The sequence below is a fragment of the Tachypleus tridentatus genome, chromosome 6 (genome assembly GCF_004210375.1).
Source record: "Tachypleus tridentatus isolate NWPU-2018 chromosome 6, ASM421037v1, whole genome shotgun sequence".
NCBI classification, from domain to species: domain Eukaryota; kingdom Metazoa; phylum Arthropoda; class Merostomata; order Xiphosura; family Limulidae; genus Tachypleus; species Tachypleus tridentatus.
Genome location: NC_134830.1, coordinates 18,049,845 through 18,073,863, shown reverse-complemented (window position 1 = coordinate 18,073,863; position 24,019 = coordinate 18,049,845). Strand labels below are relative to the sequence as shown.

Sequence of the window (24,019 nt, the reverse complement as noted above, 5' to 3'; positions counted from 1 at the left end):
TCTTATTAAACCAAATGTCATTAACAGAAAAAATTCAAGTAAAAATTCACTGGTCTAGTGTTTTTAATAAAAACTTGTTATACTGATGTTTTCTTTATGACTCTTCATAATTATTCCACTATAATTTCAAATGCATGGATCCCTGACCAGGTTATCTTGATTTCAATATCAGAATATGTCAGTTAGGCTGGACCACAATGACAGCCAAACATTTCATCTAAAGCTCTATTTTACATGCAGTTACTGAACAATTTATATCATATAAACTCTAAGAACTCATGTATTATGTTAATTAATAGGCATGTAACATTGTCATGAAGTAAACCAAACTTCACACAAAATCTTTATTTGCAAAAAACAAACACTATGAATAACTGGCACTACTGATGTTATGGATAGTCAAGTTTTAAAGCATTTCTATATGTGAAGTTGTTACTGTCAGTTCTGCTCAAACTAGTGAAAAATGTGAGAAAGTTATGAAGAGTATTCCTTTTCATTCATAGAAAACTAAATCAAATAACTAACACCTCCAGGTGATCTCTCTGACAAAATAAGATAGAAATCAAATGACTTGAGAGTCAAGTCCTCATGCTTCCAGTCAATTCCACAAAAACCCTGAAGCACATTATTACTATATTTCTTAATCAGAAAAATACAATTAATACCACTTTGTTATTTCCCATCCCCTGCTTTACCTCCATCATTTTAATAATCAGTATTCAATTTAATAAGTAATCTCTTACATAGCACTAATAGTCAAGATTTTCAACAAGGATGTCACTTCCAAATGAATGTAAACCCTATCAAAAATTTCAATTAGTAAAGCTCTTAAGAAAAATTTTCTAAAAATATTCTATGAATTATGAATTAAATGCCAAGCCAATACTTTCCAAATTACTTCTGACAATAAATTCATTCAAGAATCTTGCTAACAGTAAAGGTCATAATTTTTCAAGTTCCTTTCATGCCATTTTTTTAGTTTTTCAATCATCAGGTATTTCCTAAATACCTTTTTTTTCCCAAAAAATAACAGTTCAAACCCTCATTCACTCTTTACTAAACTTCTTCAATGTTTAGGCTAAATCTTGTCAGGACTTAAAACTATATAATCTAAATGTTTTCGTTTTCTTCAACATAAAGATTAATAAAAAATTCTTCCTATCTTTAAAAACTTGTAACAGACTTAGAGTCTTCTTTTTCTTAATTATTTTCTTATTAAATATCCTAAAAAAATGTTTGGAACTTCAGTCATATTATTTTTAAAGCTTCCCTAGGGGATCAGCATGGCTTCATCTAGTGAAAATCTTCTTTCACAAATATTTCAATCTTCTCAGAAAACATCATTGCTCATGTTGACAAGGGTAAAGTGTGAACTTAGTATATCTGGTTATTTGGCAAGCTTCCAATCAAGTATCACATAAAAGATTAATTGAAAATAAAGTACTTCTGTTGCTGTTGTGTTGTTTTTGAATTGGGCACAAAGCTAGACAATGGGCTATCTGTGCTCTGCCCACCACGGGTATTGAAACCCAGTTTTTAGCATTTTAAGTCTGCAGACATACTGCTGAGCCACTGGGGGTAAGTATTTCTGTGGATGTGGTAGATGTTCAATGTATTAAGAGTTGATTAGAAAAGAGGAAACAAAGAGTTGTAATAAATGGATTTCTGTGAAACTGGCTTGGTCACACTGTTGCCAGTAAGGCACCCCAAAACACTGGACTGAGGCCTTAACCCTTTCTGACATACATTAACGATACTGGTAAGAGAATAGTCAACAAATTTGCTAACGATGTTAAGCGATTTAGTTGTAGTTGACTGTGAGAAGTATGTTGTTATTTTATAATTACAAAGGAACTTAGTTCATTTGCTAAATTGAATAAATAAAACAGCACATAACATTCAGATATGTTATGTGAAACTGAAACACAATGCACGAGTTCTATCAAAATTTAAATTATACGTATAATAACCACTTTAGTTTAAATTTAAGAGAAATCAACAGTATTAGTAAGTGTTAATGTCATTAGTATTAAGTACTGTAAAAAAACTGGACTATTTACTCCATCTTTAATCTCTAAAATTTATTTACAATTTCATGAATATATGTTACTTAAGATACAATTTTTGTACACTAGGTTCATTTACTTTAATCACATCTTTCGTGTTTTCTTTAATATACTATACCTTTCTCCCTACAACACATAAACGAGCTAAACGATACTCTCACGACACGATGAGAATCCTATCCATTCACACGCTATCTTAACAGCGCCATCTAAAGATGGACATTGCCTAAAGACGTAAAGCACCTAAATTGCTTTTATTATTATTATTACATAATTTCTACTTATCAATTGTTACATTTCGACTATTAGATAAACGTCCTTATCCTAAAAAAATCCGAATTTCTTTTGCTTTTGCAAACACTCTAATTTATAATAGCCGAAACCTATCAGTGGATGTTAGTAATTGCTTGAGCAAAAGAAATCCATTTAATAGTTTCAAGATCTCAAATTACGAAATAAGAACCCAGCATGGGCAGGTGGGTTAAGACGTTCGACTCGTAATTCGAGGGTCACGGGTTTGAATCCCAGTCGCACCAAACATGCTCACTCTTTCAGCCGTGGGTAAATCCCACTATTCGTTGGTAAAAGAGTAGCCCAAGAGTTGGCGGTGGGTGGTGATGACTAGCTGCCTTCCCTCTAGCCTTACATTGCTAAATTAGGGAAGGCTAGCGCAGATAGCTCTCGAGTAGCTTTGCGCAAAATTCAAAGCAAACGTAACCAAAGTAAGTGATTTATAAACTTTAATGATTAGATGAAACATCGTTCTATAATAATAAGACTATATAGCTGAAATAAATACTTGCCTAAATCAGAAAGTTAAGTATATTATACTAAAACGATTTTAATTATGCAAATCAACAAGTCAAATAGAATTCACAATATAAAGTCGATGTAAAAACGAATGTATAAATACTACATTTCGAGACTGCTTATCTTTCGTAGGTAGTGTAATGTATCCAAAAAGGAAGGATATCCAACAGCCCTACTAAATGTAAATATTCACATATTCAGATCATGATACGTTCTGGTCAAGTTGATTAAGGCGCTCAACTCCTAATCTGAGGGACGCGGGTTCGAATCCCTGTGGCACCATGCTCGCCTCTTCAGCCGTTGGAGCGTTATAATGTGACGATCAAACTCACTATTCGTTGGTACAATAGTACACCTAAGAGTTAGTGGTGATGAGTAGCTGCTTAATTAGGGACGGCTAGCGTAGATAACCCTTGTGTAGCTTTGCACGAAATTAAAAAAACAAACCTCCTACGTTCAGAGAAAAGATTTGGAATCTTCAAAACGGTAGTATCCCTTACTATTAATGTGAATGAAAAACCAAAGGGCTATGTTTTACTGCTCACATTGGCAATCAGAATCATCCAGAAAGAGATTTGCAACAAGAGGTATCCCCGATATAGTGGACAAAATGTGGCATACTGTAAAAGGTGAAAATCCAAGAACACAAAAATTACTCGCAAAACCAGAAAATAGTACGAAATACAATCGAGAAGGATCTCTACTTGAAAAGTGACGTAAGTCATATATGCACAAATTATTTCCACAACATACCTTTTCAAATGTTATTTACCTCTAGCACCTCCTGAATGAAAACAGTATTCAGTGCCTGTGGATTTCTGCATGATCAGATAATTTAAATTGTTACTAGAAAAATATGTAAAACAGTAAGGACGAGTGACATGTCCTGGACATAAAAGTCTTACGACGGACCCTTTTTTTTCCAATGAAAACTGCATCAAAACTGTTGTCAAGATGCATGGTCATCAGATAGAGGATAAACAGACGAGACTGGATATACTATAATGACATGGTGCAGTACACGAAATTTACTATAGTTTTCTAATAACTCAGTCACTGACAGCTCTAAATACAAGCAATAGTCACAGAGGGGGCTCATACCGTCTAAACTCAGAATCATCTACTTGCCAATTTGAATGCGCTTGGCAACAAATTAAAATTAACCCTTACAGCACCACAAACCGAAATGTCTTAGAGGCTTTTCTGTAAATAAAGCTTTCATCGAATTCTTATGATCGTCTCAAAGCAGATGATTATCTTCCTAACCATTTATTGACTCATGAGAATACAATCATCTGTATGTTGTTTCTTTCTTTTTGTTTTTTCTTGCTACAACTGGTGCGATTTGTTACATTTTAAACATTCTACCAATTTTTGATAATGTGTTTGGGAGATTATTGATGAAAATCCAATACTTTCAATGATTAATATACAGAGTAGTTGTTTCCCTGCTTAAAGTAATATTTCTCCAAGCGGCACATTGTGTTTCTGCAGACTTATACTGCTACGAAAAATTGCGTTTCGATACCCATAGTGGTCAGAGCATGGACAGCCCTTTGTGCTGAACAACAAGCAGTTACAAGTTGAAGTTATATTTCAAAAGACATACGAACATAGGTGAAGAAGAATATGTAAAAATATATCAACCACATTATATTCTCCCTACCCCATGCCGACGAGGCCTTTTACCCGCTACCACGGCTTACCAAGCCGGTTCGGGAAAAACCAGCAATAGTAATGGTTGAAGCACTATATATATTATCAAACTACGTGAAGAAGGACTGCTGTGGTGTGAACTAGACTAGATTGGAATGTAAATTTTATCAATTTTATATGAATCATTTACACATTATAATCAGTGTACAGATTAATGACGCAACATTTTTATTTGCTTTTACATCCGGTAGTTATTATTATTTATCTCTACTTCAATTAATTTGACTAGAAAAATGGCAAAGTAGCAATTAAATGTTAAGAGATTCCGAAGAGCGTCAATTGTCTTTATATATAGCGTGGTGTCTTGCAGATAACCAACAAAACACACAGTTAGACTCGCTATAAGTGGAAATTCTCGAATCTCAGGCTTGGATGTAAAAAACATTGCAGTGGGAGGCAATTTTGGAGTATTTAGCCCATTGTCACAGCTAAACAATGAGACGCACTACCGACATTCAAAGCATGCAATTTATATAGGGAGCGCTTGATCTCCCAAATGTTTTTATGAAATTTTAATGAGATTGAATCTTGAGTAATTTTAATTACAAATATTACATACACACAATGTAACGTACTGAATTAAAAGAATCAATTTTTAATACGCAAGTTGTTGCTATATGTGCTTCCGATTGTCCTGGAAAGTGTTGGACCAGCAAAATCTAATGAAGACTAATAAAAGCATCACTGTTAGTCCATACAATCCCTCTTATAAGTTAAATGGGTAAAATGAAACCACTAAACAAAAATAACCACAATTAATAAGGCACTCTTACTTTCACCTGCATAAAATGCATTAAAATTATAAAATCCATGTCTTTAGCTTCTGTAACAAAATACCTTTACTCAAATAAAGGCCAAGTATTTGACTTACAAACTTTGTAACACCGTACTAATTTGTTCCTATTTATAGTTTAAATATCCATTAATGGATATCCTCTTATGCAAGTAATCAAGGATAAATTCTGTTTTTTTATCACTATCTTCTATAATATTTTATCTCTGCCACAAACTCAACCTATGGTGTTCAAAAGTATTGCAAATCATTAATAAATAAACAAACTTGTTCTGATGTCCATAAGAATTTTAAAAGCTAATAAGTCTGTCCAGTGACTTCAGTCAGATTGACTTTACATTTAATGTCATTAGGCATACAATTATTATTTTTCACTGAAACTTTCTACTTTTAATATACTAAATAAACTAACTTGAGTAGCATTAAATTTGTGGTAACATATCCAAATATACAATTTAAAAAGAAAAAAAAGAAAGAGGCAAAAACATTGTTATTGTGGTATCCTACTAGCTCACAAAACTTAACCATTGGAAATTATAAGTTTTGAATAGTGTAATAATACTTTCTTATAGCAGTAGTTTATAAATTTTGATGTAACCATAATACCTAGAATTTGATATTTGTATCCAATAGTCACAAAGAACTCTGTCTTACTATTTGGATTGATTGTTCGAGTTTTCAGAAGTCAGTTATAAATAATATATTCAAGTTATATTATTTCAGTTTCACACTGAAAGGAATAGAATGTGTATAATCGTTAGTTTGATTGTGTTTTTTCATCAATTTAGGTACAGATTTTTTTTCTCACAAATTTGTATATTGAATAATTTATTGAAAGTGGTCAGTTGAATTTTCTTTAAATGCTTAATTAGTCAAACCAGGTTTTTATTAGTCACACACAGTCTTAAATTTAACCAAAGGTTACAGCAATTCTGACTTCCTGCAACAATTTTTTTTTTTAAATTGATAATTAAGTATTTGTATCTATATACCAACATCTTTGTCCTCATCAGTTCAGTTACTCTCTGAAGAACTCATATGAACCATGATTAATTGCAGATTGTTGGTGGTGTTCCTTGAAATGATGTCACATCGTACTTTATGAAGTACATTCTAATCTCCAAAAAATATTAACTTAGATATGTAAAAAAATTCTCACACAGTCTATCTGTAGTACTCTCAAGAAAATTGATATTTTTTCCTTTCCTCACAAAACATTGTACACCCACATAGTGATGTGCTTCTGATAATCAATCATTTTTGAAGATGTTGTTTATCATTAATGGTACTAATCGCTGATCCTGTTTACATACAATTATCTTATCTTTTGTTAGGTAAGAAGAGAGTATTAACTGACAACTTATGATAACCTCCATAGAGAGGTGTGGCCTTCCTCCTATTTTTTTCCAGTATGTGCGAGCCTTGTGAGGAGGTGGTGAAAAGGAGGATACTAACCTTGGCTGTTCTTTCGCTGTCTGTCCTTGGATAGTCATCCCTGTTGCCATCTTACTCGATTCTTGGTTGGCACGTGTCGCAGGCTCTTTGGTGTTTCATTGACCCTCACTCCTGGTATACTGACGCTGCTGCGACGATGTCGGGCCGCATTAGCCGACGTTCCGACGGACCCCGTTCCCTCTACCGCCTGCTGGTCACCGAGCAATACCATCCTGCTCTGCCGTGGAATGTTATTTGGGGCCGCGTCATGTTGGTAGCTATCTCTAGCTTTCAACTGGCGCGTCATGCATAACATCCTTCCGGTGAGGGAGCGTGCATATCTCTGGAACTCTTGTGCAACTCAGGTGGAGTCTATCATGCATCGGTTGGTCCGCTGTCCGACGTCGGTGGAGATCTGGGAAAGAGTGGCTTGCCTCTCTCGGCTGAGACCATCCTGTACCCCGTGCCAGTCCCTCTTCCTTCCTGTATACTTTTACCACCTTTAAGTATGTCATGTGGATTGTTCAAAACGACTTAGTTTTCGCGCAGACGCCGCTGTCGTACTTTAGGATACTGGGCAAGGCCAGATATCGGCTGTTACTCTGCCTTGAAGCGGCTGGGTACCAAGGTCTTTTTCCATCTCTGGCGGTCGGACGTCTCGCATCTTTGTGCATTAGTGGGAGTCGGGTGGAGATTGGATTCTGAACTGCCCTGTGTCCACCCTCGCTTGGTGTATATATATATTACGTTTCCTTAATTATTTTTCTTTATTTTTTACATCTCTAATATTTTGCCTTGTATATACTTAATTTTTGCTTTGTATTATTTCTCTTTTGTATATTTAATTTCATTTTTATTTTTGTCATTAATTTGCTTTGTACATAATTTATTTATGTTTCGCTTTGTATATATTTCATGTATTTTTTGATTTGTGTAATTTCATTTTTGCTTTGTGTATATTTACTTTTGAATTTCTTTCATTGTTGCTTTGTATACATTTCATGCTTTTTGCTGTGTATATATTTCATATTTGGTTCGAATTTTAATTATTTTGCTTTGTATTATTTCCTTTTTGTATATATATTTAACTTCGTTTCTTTTGCTTTGTATATAAGTGTAACATTTACTCATACTTTATTCCGAGGCCTGTGCTGGCCAGGTGGGTTAAGGCGTTAGACTCGTAATCTGAGGGGCGCGGGTTCGAATCCCGGTCGCACCAAACATGCTCGCCCTATCAGCCGTGGGAGTATTATAATGTGACGTTCAATCCCACTATTCGTTGGTAAAAGAGTAGCTCAAGAGTTGGCAGTGGGTGATGATACTAGCTGCTTTCCCTCTAGTCTTGCACTGCTAAATTAGGGCCGATTAGCGCAGATAGCCCTCGCGTAACTTTGTGCAAAATTAAAAAACAAACAAAAACATTTTATTCCGAACTCTTTTTCGTCATGACTCATTGTACTGTTACTTTTTGTCGTAAATAAGTTCAAAATTGGTATAAGAATGCTAACTTCAAGAGTTAAGTTTTATCTTACTTATCCCCAAATAGTAGTACCTTATTTTTCTTATTTTTTATTTTTAATCTTTTTATGTTTATCTTTTTCCTTTTCTTATTTTAACTTTGGAGAGCACTCACCTTCCCACAATTGACTGTAGGCAGTAATGTGTGATATAGATGTGGAGCGTTGTGGGCTTGAGAACCCACCTCTTGCCCTCCTAATTTCTAATATCCTTGTGTGTGACTAGTAAATTGGAGGTTAAGACTGATAGATGGTGTAACCCCTACTGCAATGTGGGTTCTACTTCCACAATCACCTCCAAAACCTACAACAGATTTTATAATCAAGTTGTAGCTTGTACTCTAGGGACGTTTTTTTTTTTTGTTTTTTTTAAATATGCAGTTTATTTTATTTTAATATGTTTTGTTTATGGCTTAAAAATTTATGGTTATAATATATATATATATAATAGCAATAATGTTTCACATTTTCTTATCAAGCAAGATATTGGAATACACAGAAATGACAGTCCAATAGAATTCAGACATGGATGTTTACATTGCTTCAATTCAATTATTTTTTTCTTTCTCACAGAATACATTATATATATTACTGACACCCATTCCAAAATATAGTACAAGGTGTAAATTCAAACAAACCAATGAATTATTTTTCAAGTTTACATAAATGTTTGAAGAAACCAAATATCTACAGAGTAAAAAATAAAACATATTTATTCACACTTCACACTGCTAAATAATCAAATGCTAGGTTATGAATTATAAATATCTGAATGCTAAAAATTCAAAATAAGCCAGTAATAGATCATTGACTTCCCTATTTAATAGTTTGAATGCCATAATACAACATAATTTTAACACTAATAATAAACTATACAGTTAATGTTTAGTGATTTGTGATATTCATTAATTCTTTCTAGAGAGTTTTGGCAGAGAAAACTGTTATTTATTGGAGGCTTCTGTGAATTACATCAACCTTAGGAGTTTTTTGGACAACAAATGAAGCTGCAAGCATAGACCTTCTTTAAGTCATATTAGTTGTGTATGGTAAATATTACTGAAACATGGTTATAACTGAAAGCCTGGGTAGCAGAATCCTTAAATGTGTAAAAAGGTTTGGATTTCAATCCATTACAGATTCCTTTCCTCAACAATGCACCTCAAGCATTAAACCAAGTATCTGCACACTTTAAGCTCCGATTAAGTTATAATGATGTCACACTTCTTACCCAACCCTAAAAATTTTAAGCCTTCCTCATTTATATCCTTTTTTTTTTTTTAACATATTTCAAGATTACACTCACTTTGTTATGGCCATGTTTCAATAACATTTCTCCAGTACTATTTACTCAATTTGACTCAGTGAAGCTCTGTACTAGTGGTTAAAAACATCATCCAAAATCTTTCAAAGGCAGATGCATCTGCAGAAGTCTCTAAATAAACATGTTTATAAGTTAATAATTTCTCCAGTTAACAATGTACCTTTAACACTATTAATAAACTAGATGTTTAATTTTCAGCAACTCATCAAAGGTTTATCTAAGATTCATATATCAATATCTAATAAAATACCTAAAGTTTAGCAATACAAATAAACATGGAAAGACTATTAAATCAGAAAAAAACAATAACAAAGAAAAAACATAGTCTAGCATTTTTTGGTGTCATATGTGCACAAAAAAAGGTGTTACAACTTGTGAATTACTACTGATAGTGGTAAAATGTATTTTATTAGAAAAAAGTTGAATTAAAAACAGCAGCCATACATATGTGGAAGAAAAGACTTAATTTTAGGGATACTTAGAAAAAAGGAAGTTTAAATAAAACAAAATTATATAAAAGTTAAAAAAATGTAATTCAGTGCAAATTATTGAAAATTCAAATATATAAGAAAAGTTATTATTTCCTGGCAATGTAATTGCTGTTCTTTTATTACTATATCTCAAAAAGTGAGCAGGGAATGATGAATCTTTATTTCATTGGTTTGTAAAAATATTTTAAAATCCCAAAAGTATAGACATTTCTTATTTTCTATAATCAATGAAAAATAAATTACATAAAGATAGTTCAGAATGTTTTTCAGTACCACAATTAGGTGTGCACGTTGCACTTATAGTGAAAAACTACACATTAAAGTATTTTAATGTAAACATGCATGCTCCTTCATGCCATTATAATTAAAGGGCTTCAGGCAAAACAAACTAAGTATTTTTAATTAATTTATAATCAAACTGACTGACTCATTTTTCAACATAAGGAAATTTCCTCACTTTATATCATCAGAATTACTAAAAGTTCCCTTAATAAATTTTACATTTCAGAAAAGTATACACTAGTAACACAAATATGGATGAAGACAACATGACTTTAGCTGTTAATTTAGACTGTAATAGCAATTGTTGGAAGCTTAAAGAACATGATTATTATTGCATTTCATTCACTAAAATAACCATTCATGTTCAATGCTTCATAAAATTCACATTTAACAATGAATTAGTGTGATGTTTAGTAGCTCTTGTAACTGTTTTTATCTCCTGACTGTAAACTTTAAAATATCAAACAACATGACCTAACAGAGAATGGTCAGCCAACTTAGTTGAAAGTCTGGATGAAATTCATGTATACATACATTTTCTGTCTTAAGTGACCAGTTAGGGTTATTATATAGTAATTCTCATGAACATGCACTATAAATGACCATTAATAAGCAACAGACAGATTCATTGTTTCCACAACTTATTCATGAGTTGTATTACAACTTTTATTGTAGATTCTTTTGGCATAGTGACAGAATTCTTGTCCTTCAAAATTTATAGATTATGTAAAAAACTTCCATATGTCTAGGATAGGCTTAAAAGTAACTTGTATAATTACATAAAAAACACACACACAAACCTAAGAATTTAACACAAGCTTTATCTTACCAGATAAACAATGGAAAAGTTTGGTGTAGCAAAAATGTGATGTAACAAAGGTAATTCAGAGAGTAGAGAATAATCTTAATGATGTACCTTGGTATAATAAAAATTCTTTGAATGTAAACAAGGTTTAAAAATTACATCTATTGAACAAAAATGAAAGAACTTATAAACCTCTTAAATAATTAGAAAAATGTGGAGAATTACGATGTGCTGAAGGGCCTGCTACAGTTTTGAAACAATTGAAACTTACTCAACTTTGAAATCACACAGTTCAAATTTCTACATAAAAAGGCTGTGGCATACAGTGATACAAAATATTTTGGACCTCAACATATGAATAGTTTATAATATCATGCAGTTTATGTAAGTTCATGTAATGATAGAAGTGTTTTATTCTGTGGTACAAAATCAACAAACTAATAAGGAACAAATGCATTTTTATTAATGATAAAATATTGTTACTTACAGTTACCTTTACTTAGAAAAATGTGATTATTGTTTTACTAGGTTTTACCATTTCTGTATGAAAAACACATCTCTAATTCAATATCATTTAATGATGAGCAGAAATGTTTTATGCTAAAAGTTCTCTTACGCATAACTATCTTAATATTTCTTACAAGGTAAGAACGATACGTTTCAATATACTTCAAACACAAAGTTTAATTATTCAGACTTCAAAAATGCCAATCCTTCAGTGTGATGAGATGATAAAAAAATGATTCTAATTCAACTTCCATTCAATTCATTTCATTTCCTAAAACTGAGAGCTGGAAAATAAAAGTAGTATTAAAGTATAATAATGCATTGATGTTGTCATAATATAAGTACTGTTTAATGAATGAGAAATAAACTTCTTAATAAACAATACTATAATCTTCATAAAAAAACTATAAATAAAAATAAAATTAATCTAGTATTTTATTAAATACAAGTAACAATGCATAGAAATCTTAAATTATTTGTTTTATCAATTTAATAAAAGATTAAGATTGTATTCATTTGTTTCAGAGCAAAGCCACAGTAACCTATCTGCTGGATCCAGCAGATTTTATCATTTAAGTTTGTAAACTCATGGCTGTTACATAGGGGGACAACTAACTGGGAAACTTTCCACATAGAGAAATATTCTCAGGTCACTTAAAGTAAACTGATGTTTTACATCATTCTAAGATTATATTTACATAATAAAAAATATCTTAGTAATCAGAAAAACATTTTTCTTTCAAATTTTCAAATGTTGCACATAAATATGTGGATCATACTAACATTTGCCTGCCATATAGAAATAATGTTACTACTTAAAATTAATATCTTTGCTAGTTTTTGTAAATATTATTTTACTATGGAAAATACTATGATCCAGTAAAATACTACACAATTATAATTAGTTATTTAAAGAATTAACAAAACATTTTATAAATTTAAAAAATATATAAACATCAGTTCTATATAAAAAAGTTTGTTAAATGCAATTTGAAGATTATTACATGAGAAAGTCATTTAACAACATCAAGAAACACTAGAATGTTACTCTGTGACAAACTAAGATGATTTTTATTACCTTTCTAAACCACTGCTGAAACTTCAACAGCTTAAAAATATGACAATATCTTTCTAGAGTTTTTAAAGTTGTAAGAAACTTTTGTTGCAATCATTATGAGGTAACAAAAATCTGTGGAAAAAATCTAGTAAACTTCATATCTCTCAAAAGACATGAACATATGAATTGTAAACACTGTGAAACCCAATGCTTTAATTGAAGAAATTAGAGTTTCTTACTGACAACTAAATAATTTTGTTTTCAAATTTAGAAAATCTAAGGACTGGAAATATATCACTTAATATTTTAAAAACTAAAAGCTCTAAATCTTCTGGAAATTTATAACAACTCACTTGTTTAAGGAACAATGTTGAATTCACCAAGTCCGAACATCCATAAATTATGCTTTTGTTTGGGCTTCCAGGTTTGCTCTTAAAAAAAAAAAAAAGATTTTACAGTAATAAACATTTGATATATTTAACTCTGCAATTCATATACATACTAATTCTCCTTTTTTTTTTTTATTAAGTATACAATGAGCTGTTTTCCTCTCTACTTCTAACAGCTTAGATAAATTGAGCAGTTTCAAAGCATAGGTTTTCCAAGCCATTTAGATAACTAACTGATTTTTAAAATTCACACATTTAGCTACTTTATTCAAATGTTTTGATGTGAGAATGCTACAGGAAAAAGAACCATGCCAACAATTACACATAAAAAACCACTGGTGATAGTATGTAAAACTCACATCTAAAGATATCATTCTGTGTAGATTCCATAATAGTTAAAAAACTGTATCACCATAAAGTACCATAGATGGGAAGGTTAAAATACATAATTTAACAAGTAATTAGCTCATCTAATTTAAATAACATATAATAATATCTATCCCCACTTACTAATGCTGAATAACATAAAAACAACATTACCCATACAGAATAACCAATCCCCTACTTGCTAGTATCTAATTAAATAAGAGTAACATTACCTATATGGAATGACACCCAACCTCCACTTACTAACATGTACCTAAATAAGAGTGATATTACCTATATAGAATGACACCCAACCTCCCCTTACCAACATGCAACTAAATAAGAGTAACATTACCTATATAGAATGGCACCCAACCTCCATTTACCAACATGCAACTAAATAAGAGTAACATTACCTATATAGAATGGCACCCAACCTCCACTTACCAACATGTCACTAAACAAGAGTTATATTACCTATATGGAATGACACCCAACCTCCACTTACCAACATGCAACTAAATAAGAGTAACATTACCTATATAGAATGACACCCAACCTCCACTTACTAACATGCAACTAAACAAGAGTAATATTACCTATATAGAATGACACCCAACCTCCACTTACCAACATGTCACTAAACAAGAGTAATATTACCTATATGGAATGACACCCAACCTCCACTTACTAACATGCAACTAAACAAGAGTAATATTACCTATATAGAATGACACCCAACCTCCACTTACTAACATGCAACTAAACAAGAGTAACATTACCTATATAGAATGACACCCAACCTCACTAAACAAGAGTAATATTACTAACATGCAACCTCCACTTAAACAAGAGTAAATATTACCTATATAGAATGACACCCAACCTCCACTTACTAACATGCAACTAAACAAGAGTAATATTACCTATGTAGAATGACACCCAACCTCCACTTACTAACATGCAACTAAATAAGAGTAACATTACCTAAATAGAACTACACCCAACCTCCACTTACCAACATGTACCTAAATAAGACTAACATTACCTATATAGAATGATATTCAACCTCCACTTGCTAACATGCAACTAAATAAGAGTAACAGTACCAGGAAGGAACTCACCAACATACATACACAAACAATCAAATCACTTTGTATAAAAAAACAACTGAAACACATGCATAATCATTAACTTACAACAGTTAAGTTTCATAAAAAGAGTAGGAACCAAGAGGATCTTTTAGTTCAGGTTTGTAGGTTATCAAACATTTTCCAGAAACTGTTAAAATCCACGTATTAAGATATAACCTGAACCAAGAAATTCTCGCATTTTTTTAATACAAAAATTGAATAAATATTTCAAAAGTTATGTCACTTTGTTTACAAATGGATGAATACAGTGAAGCACATAGACATGGCAGAGCAACTACTGTGGGATAGTAACTGTTTGATTCTTCTAGTTTGCTGTGACTGCATTTGAAAAACTAATGACTTCAGCTGATCTCTTGGGAAATCATTATTGCAATTTTCATCTTTATATTGCACCTTGAACTTGCAGACCATATTTTTAGGTGTAATGATGTAGTTCAGAAACATTGGATATCATTGTTGTAGCTCTGTAAGGTTGCTTCATTCCCCTGGAAGAAGTATTGTCAAGGTACCACTTTTTTAATGCTTCACTGTCAAGGCTGTGATACAGTGACGAATCTCCACATTGGATGGTATACTGAATCAATCATGATATGCAGATTACAATAAAACTGGTGCCAAAAAGCCCCATTTCAGCCAATGCAAATTAGCACAGTTATAGCAAAAATAACAACAAAAATCCCTACTTAGCCTATACAGTTATCACAAAGCTAAAAGGAATCAGCGTAGCCTTGTTAGAAGTTGCAACATTAAATTTCATCAATTACATTTTCTACAAAAGGTTAGCCTATACAATGCATGTTAAAAATAAGGCTTGATAATGGCAGCATCACATAAAATATTCATACTATATCAGTTCTTGATATTGTGTAAAGATTTGAACTTAGGAAAATATTTTTAAAAATTCAATAATCTATCAAATTTAACTTAAGCAACCAAAAGATTTTCACAATTAAAATGAAAATATTTCTTTTTAATATAAAAGATTTTGCACAATTTAAGTAAATGTGAAATTATGACATTTTCATACAAAGAAATGTCATCAATGATATAAAGTACATGTAGTTGAAAACGAAATCATAGATTCGAAACATCTTTGACACCCAAGTCCAAGTAACAATTTATTACTTGTTTTAAATTTTACAATGAACATGATATTATAATCAAAACCTTAGTAATTATATTAAATAATACATCTATAAGTCAGTGCATGAATTACTATTTTTCACAAACATATAGACTAAGCTAGTTACAGTGCTCTTGTTATTCATGCCCATTGTTATGCCAACAATGTATCTATCAAAAGCAGCAAAAAAGGTAGAACTTTTTCTGTATTTATATTTTTGAGACTTGTATAACTTATATTTTAACATAACTCATTCATGTATGTTAAGTGTTATGTGTACTTGTGGGCTGAATACTTTACATTAGATGTCTGTTACTTGTTAACAATAAATTTCAACAGTAAACAAAAGTACAAAATACAATTGCTTTAAAATAATATATGTGTGTGTTTATTACACAACTATATTCAGTTTTAAATAATTCTCTTTCTTTTTTGTCAAAGTTCAGTTACTTTAAAACACAATTTGATAAGACAGACTATTCTTCTCTGATCTGTTATTACACTATAATCAGTGATAATTTCCCTTTATAATCTGCCACTATATGTTTTAGATCTATCTCTACCAAACTAACTCAAATTCCATTTTAAGGTATATTTATAACCATACTGAGACCAAGAACAGACCAAGTGTTATACAATAACACTCAATTAAAACAAGTAAAATTAGTAGGTTCTAGTAAAATAATGAGATAACACAAGAACAACAATTCATAACAACTGAACCATACAATGCAGGATTCATACAGAGTAATTCATTCACATAAAATAAATGTTTTAACTTATTCCATTTATTCACATCTGGTAAACTCAACATAATTCATTCACATAAATGATGTCTTGGCATAATATTGTTCATGTATAACTGACATTTTATAATAATTCAGTCACGAATGAATATTTAATATAATGTGTAAAATATCTCTTTTAAGAAGTTTCTGCACCCTCAATATAAGATTCCCTTACTTTTTCAGAAAGCTAATGCTCAAAGATTTTATCAATATTTTCAGAATTTACAAAATCATTTTTTCACAATTTCCAAGATCTTATATATGGCCTTTTAAAATTATAATCTATAATCCAATATTAATCAGATATAATGGTGCCCATGGTGGGAACAACTGACAACTGTGGCATTTGCATCTACATGATACACCTAACACCCTTGTGCAATTTCACCTTTCTATGCCATACTGTTTGCAAGATATATATGTTGAACTACAAAACCTTTAAAATCACCCTACATATATGTTGAGGCTGTTGGCTGAAGATACATTAATAAGATGTATTTTTCCACTCTACATTACTATCACTTATTATAAAAAAGTTCTCAATGGATTATAAAAACAAACACTGTTCTTTTAGCAGTATATAATAACAATACTGAATAGAAGTAATGATTAAAACTAACCTTTGTGTAGTCAATGAGGTTTTGATATTCAATATAATTTCCACCTCCAACAACAAACACAATAGCCTGAAAAATACGATGAATTTAACTTTTAATAAAGCTAACATATAAATACAATTTTAGTAACAAAGCTGTAGATAGTGCATACATGAAATCTACTTTATTTCACTATAAAACAAACTATACTTCCAACAACTTTATTCTATCCACAGAGATATTTAAGTATGACTATTTAACAGATTGTGGACCTCACAATAAGCCTTACAAAGTTTAATTTTTATCGACTGATGATTATGTTTTTATAGTTTTATGAAAGTCACACATGTGGCAATTAAAAGATGGAAACAGATTTAATCTTTTTTAGTAACCAATTATCAAAGTTTTAAAATCAATAATGTTTAACCTCATCCTTTAGTGGAACTAATAAATACACAACTCATCAGTGCAATTAGTGACAACATGCTGTCTATAACCTAAACATGTGTGTGTGTGTGTATTATGATGAACAGTTGATTGTGTTCCTCCAATTTAAAGTAAAACTTGAGATTACTAACAAATTGATATTACAATGAAAAAGATGTAGCAACTACAAATAAATATTCTTCACATACAATGTTTTCCTTTAGACAAAAATTTTTAGTATGCAATTATACTTACATCTTACTCTTATATAGTGTATATTATTTTTATTTAATCTTAAAAATTACAAGCTTTGTAAATTTCCCAGCTTCTAGTTTTTGAACATCAAATCTGGTTGAAATCACTTGCAAAATTTCAGCCTCAAATGTTACTTTTTTGTAGCTTAACTAGTCGATAAACTTATATCCTATTTCCTAGATATTTGAAATGCATCCTTCTCAACCATGTCTGTGGGAGATACCTTTGTACCTGTTATATGGAATGCATATACATTCACATTTCAATGCTTTATTCTAATTGGTCAGCTAAAGAGAGAATGTGCTTTGTGATAACAAGTTTTGATGCTTTTGACAGATTCATTCTGACCTTTGAAGAGTGGAGACTTGTTTCTGTCCTGAAAGAGCTGATACATGCTAATGAAGTTCCATACCTATGTTATCTTTTATCCATCACTTTTGCTGTTTATGTAAATTATCTTAATCTTTAAATACATTTCATTTTACTTTCTAATACTACTTCCATTTAAACAATTAGTCATTCTTTGGTTTTGTTTTTTAAATATTTTTTGTTAATCAAACTTTAAAACAGTGGCTTGCCTCTTTCAGTCCACTTGCAACAAATCACTGCATGTTTCTTTCCACATACATAATTCACAAATTTCTAGTTTTTGTGTAGATCAAGTAGCTGCATGCAAGTATAACCTTAGATTACCATAAGTTTATATTTAAATATAAAAACTATGAAAGCAGTCTTATGTAAGTCTAGTAATTTTGTGTTCTAAAGTAGTTATTTTCCTGAGCATATTTCCCTGTTTATGTTTTTGTTCAACGACATTATGCATCCTTTCTGGACTAGCTGTAAAAAATAGAACTGATAGCTATCCACTTGTGAAATTGCATTCTAGGATCTGTGCTAGAGATAACAATGGCATATAATGAAAAGTTCAAAACTTGGGGGTATGGAATGTTAATATGAGAAGAAATAACAACAAAATAGAAGTTTAATTAACTAAGTGGCATTTATTTTATATTTCACAACTGTCATATTTCTCTCAGGCTGATAATGGTAAAATTAAATTGACTTACAAATTAAAACTGAAATGAGCTTGAAATTGAAATGCTCCTACATTAAAATATGGTGCTTGTTCTAAAGTGCCATATTTTAACATAGGAACTTCAGAGAAAAAACTAAGGTTTCAAAAATGACCAAATTGCTTTTATGATTCAAATTTTCTCTGTATTTAACCAATCACAAGTAAGATCACAATAATATGGATGTTCATAGAGAAGTCCAACACACATATACATACACAAAATTATGTGTTACAATATTATTTCATGTATCGTTCAACAGCTTCTATTATTTGCCCAAGCTAATATTTTAACCTGAATTTAGCAAATGATCACAACACAATTTAATGTAATCCAGATTGGAAGTTTAGGGATGTTTTGAAAATATGAAATACACACTATAGAGGAGTGAGATGTGTAATATTTGATTATTACAATAAGACATTTTACTGACCTGTTTCTTATTGGGAAAATCTAACTGAAGCTTAAACAGGTTTAGTCATTATTAAATCTTTCACTCTAAGATCTGAGAAGAATGTTGAACTTAATGCATCTGACCACAGCAAAAAATGAATAGTTACAAAAAGATAACAAACACTTAACTTACATAAGATTTATATCTATCAGACCTACTTGTCAAAGGTCACTTAGATTCTTATTGTTTTACTTGTTTGTTACCTAACCTCAAAATTGGCATCTTAGAATTTAACTACAGTTCACTGTTGACTATCCACAATAATAGAGGAGGAATGTTTAATGCAAAAAATGGATAATATAAAACAAATGAAAAAGTTTACATATACAATTTTCTAAGAAAAACAAAAACAGTTGAGAAAGTGATTTGTACATAATAAATATTAAACAGTTATAAATAATGCCTTGCTAAAATCATTTAATATAATAAATTAAAGCCTTATGTTTTTTGATATGCATTTTTTATATTGCAGAAGGCAAACTGCATAAAAATTAGTTTTTGACAACAACATATCCTTCTTATTGCTTCAAGTAGTTTAGAAGGTTTACTGTTAAAGATAAAGCTTCTTGATGACAAGAAACCCACTTGAAATAAAAATGTATCTCAGAAAGGCTGATATGGGTATTAACACTTTTATTGATAAGGAAAGAACAATGTTTCGAACTTCCTAGGTCATCTTCAGGTTAAGAAGTCTTGTGGTTTGCATGTTTGAAGTACAAACAGGACTTATGGGTTCCTTTGCATCAGAAAAGTGACCATGTCACATTTTACAAAGTTACATTCACAAGTTGTTAAAAAATACTTTATTATCAATGTATATAAACAAACTTTGCATCAAAAAGTTAATAAATCAAAGTTAAGAAGTTTTAATTTCATAATTTTATAAGTAATTTTTTTAAATCCTCAATCTCCTACTAGTAGGAGAGATGCGACATTTGATTTTTGTCTTCCCTTTTCTCTAATTTATTTACTACCCCTCCAAGAAGTATGGAATTTAATGTATATTACTTACTATAATATTGTTATTACTTGGGTAAAGAATAATTTTTCTAGCTTTCAATTTTATTTAGTTACAAACTAGAAAATCAGACTCCTTCTGTCACATGCATCTGGAACATCCTCTCTTTCACAAATTGCCAATAGTTCTCTCTGACATTTAATACTATATTATATATAATGAATAAAAAGCCAAGAGTTTCATCTATCAAAAGATATATTATCTACTGATTATTTATCATCTATGATCAGTGATTACATTGATCAGCATCACACAGACTAATTGATTAATCAAAAACAAGATTAAACTTATTGCTATTAAAATAACCAATTAATCAAAATTAGAATTTCTGATTAACTACACAAGAATCAAAATATTGCACGAAACTTGTTCACCCATTTCCAGCATTTTTTTTTGGCTTGTATACATTATGGTTAAAGGAACACCTTATTAATCCATTAATGGAATGTAACTAATTAATGGGAGAGTTGGTACTGTTTAACTCCAGAAACAAGTTATGGGTAAAAACAGCTGGCTACATATTTTAACAATACAACCATATATTCATAAGCAACACATATTACAGTATTTGTAGAAAGTGGAAACGTTTTACAGTCCTAGAACAACAAAGAAATAACAACACTGAATAAATGTTTTCGACTATCAAAAACGGAATTTTTGTTTCATATATTAATTATTTTACAAAATATTCAAATAAGAGCAAACCAAGTAGCTACTAACATGAAAACTTTTAAAACTGCTTGACCCTCTTTCACTATCATAGGAAAATACATTGAGCACATAAGACAACTTTCATTTTAATCTTGAAAAAGAATGAAATTAACAATGTATGAGTTTGAAATTTTGTTTGTTTTTTGAATTTCCTGCAAAGCTACATGAGGGCTATCTGCACTAGCTGTCCCTATTTTAGCAGTGTAAGACTACAGGAAAGGTAGCTAGTCATCACCACTCATTGCCAACTATTGGACTACTCTTTTACCAACGAATAGTGGGATTGACTGTCACATTATAACACACCCACAGCTGAAAGGGCGAGCATGTTTGGTGTGAGGGCAATTCAAACCTGTGTCCCTTTGAAACTTTGTACCATCATGAAGGGTATTCCCCTTCAAACTTACCAAGAGTTTACCAGTTTAAAGTTTCAGGTAAGTAATAAAATATTAAAGTGCAACCTGTGGTATATATTGTACTTAAAAGTAATAAATCTTGTACTAAGGACTGTTTATCTACAGACATGTTACTGAACAATTAAAAGAGTAAATAAGATAAATCTGATATTATCTCACTTGTTGATTTTATAAATCCTTCAAATGTGATGAAACAGTAAAATCAAGAACTTTATATATTTTAAGCATAGGTTCAAATCACTTTGTATGCTCAAATGGTAAACCAAATGTATGTTTCAGACTTTTCAAGCTTCCATTTTTTCATTACTGACTACATAGAAATATCAAGTTCACGGCACTAAAAATACATTTATTTTTTTATATTTAAAAATGAAATATTTCACATAACTTTATATTTCATGACCTTTCTGAAAAACAAACCTAAATTACTTTAATTTACCAAAATTCTTATACTTTTCATGTCCATTTCACAATTCTTTATGTAACCAACTACAAAGCTTTGCTATAAGAAAGTGATATATTTTTTTAAAACACATTAGGCTTGGCTTACTTGCCACCAACTGAAACAGTATATATTTTTTTCAGTTATCGCCTTCAACAAACTTGTCCATGTGCATAATGAGAACAACACATTAATGATCTTAACTTCAAACAAAATTTAAAACTTAAAGGAAGAGAAAAAGTTCCATTCCAATAAAGTGTTAGAACAACTTAAAACAAGTATAATTTAAACATCAACAAAACAAGATATTTATTATTTTTAGTGCTTTGTATAAAACACTAAATAAATATTATTTTACATCTCATAACAATAAAAAGTTAGCTCTACATCTATACTTAATTTTTTGACCTATTGCATGAACTTGCTTATCCATAATAAGAAACCAATCTGAAAACAGGTAATTAAGGTTAATTTAAATTCATTATGATGACAATATTTTCAGTTACAAAACATACCTCTTGAAACTTCCTATCTCTTGGAATTGTAGAACTGAAAAAAACAAAAAACAACAACAAATCAATGCACACATTTTCTTTTTGCATTTAGTTTAAAATTCTTGTTATTGTGATTTAAGCTACCACAAGAATCAGTATACAGAGATTGAGTATTTATACTAAAACCATTTTAGAACTTCATCATATTGTTACAGTCCATGTCTCTGCATCTAATTATGCTCTATTTAATTACCATACATTTTGAAAACAGCCCTGAAATGCACTCTTCAGTGCATAATTTTCTACAGGTTCTGTCATGTCCAAAATACACAGCTCCTCCTTACTTGCTTTCCACAATCCACTTAGTGTACAAAGAAGACAGTTTCACATCATCTGTTTCTACAGTTCAATTGGACAGAGTCTCATTGGTTTAGTGTCTGGTAACTTGACTAACCTCTTCTTATATGGAATAACATAAACACCTGTTTCATTCTCCAACTGCTTGAGGTATTCAACACTTGAAACAAAGTGTGTATAATGGTAAACAACAATAGTTTGTTAGTAGACAAAGGTCACTTTGACCTTCATATACACTCTTGTGATCCTTAATTTGCCCCTATCACAATAATCATGAATGCCTTTGAAAACGTTTTGGAACATGTGTCCACCTCTGAAAAATGTTTCACCCATTTACTAGTGGAAAATAGCACGATATGTTAAAATTACTAAGGTACAAATATGGTTTGTGGAATGTGCTATTGTTCTAAAGTTAAGTATTGTTCATACAGCTTTCTACAACTGGTCTTCCTTTTCAGGATATTTCATGGAAAACCTGTGTACAAGACTTGTGTTGTTTTTCCAGATAGAGATTCTTCTTGGTTATGTTAAGCACTGTTGCTTGGAACATGTGGACAGCCTCTGCCTTTAAATTGTGTTCATGGGCATTGTGCTCCAACTCCATTCACAATTCACATTCTTTTGTTTCCCAATGTACAAGGAATATCCTTTTGTTGGAAATTCTACATCTCTGCTTTTAAGATTTGAGTGTACTATTAATTTGTGTCAGAAATGGTTAAGTACCCTTTCCAAAAGCAATAATTTTTTGTGGCATCACATTATCTACAAAATATAAAAAATGTCAAAATGTAGTTGTGATACACGTCATTTCACCATAACTTTATCTCAGCTATGTTTACCATGTGACTTACTTATCAGCAAAGTAATGCAGTTCATCCCTTCAGATCTTTGTATCTGACTCTCTCATTCCCAAAGGAACCCTTTGGACACTCATGGAGGGTGCTTCTGTCATTTTCTTGTACTGCTCCAGCCACCTAACCAACGTGGAATTCTACGTAATCGTGAGAGGAGGGAAGTATGGTATCAGAAGTTATAACTTTCCTATACTTCAAATGTAATTCAACTAGGTATTTCTCTCTGACTACATCTTCTACCATTCCTCCCACTTTCCTCCAGTGCTTACATTTTCTGCCAAACTCAAATTGATAGTTTGGTAGA

The 24,019-nt window shown here is 31.1% G+C and overlaps 2 protein-coding genes across 4 annotated transcripts in view; both read right to left on the bottom strand.

The window, feature by feature from the left end:
* The window catches only part of LOC143252019 (actin-histidine N-methyltransferase-like), a 67,147-nt gene extending 60,058 nt beyond the window's left edge, over positions 1–7,089 (bottom strand). Inside the window, exon 1 of one of the 2 annotated variants that reach the window (XM_076503542.1) lies at positions 6,841–7,089. In XM_076503542.1, the coding sequence (XP_076359657.1) occupies positions 6,841–6,890 (50 nt within the window). In that variant the 5' untranslated portion in view covers positions 6,891–7,089. Of the gene's footprint in view, positions 1–2,184; positions 2,291–6,840 lie in introns of those variants that run through there. The other variant, XM_076503543.1, reaches the window with a different exon arrangement.
* Positions 7,090–11,676: 4,587 nt separating this feature from the next.
* Slh (sec1 family domain containing Slh) overlaps positions 11,677–24,019 on the bottom strand; it is a 74,063-nt gene continuing 61,720 nt past the window's right edge. For both annotated transcript variants that reach the window (XM_076503541.1, XM_076503539.1), the window contains 4 exons: positions 22,526–22,559; positions 17,240–17,305; positions 13,153–13,230; positions 11,677–12,026 (listed from right to left, as the gene is read on the bottom strand). In XM_076503541.1, coding sequence (XP_076359656.1) covers positions 11,997–12,026; positions 13,153–13,230; positions 17,240–17,305; positions 22,526–22,559 — 208 coding nt within the window. In that variant the 3' untranslated portion in view covers positions 11,677–11,996. The remainder of the gene's footprint in view (positions 12,027–13,152; positions 13,231–17,239; positions 17,306–22,525; positions 22,560–24,019) is intronic.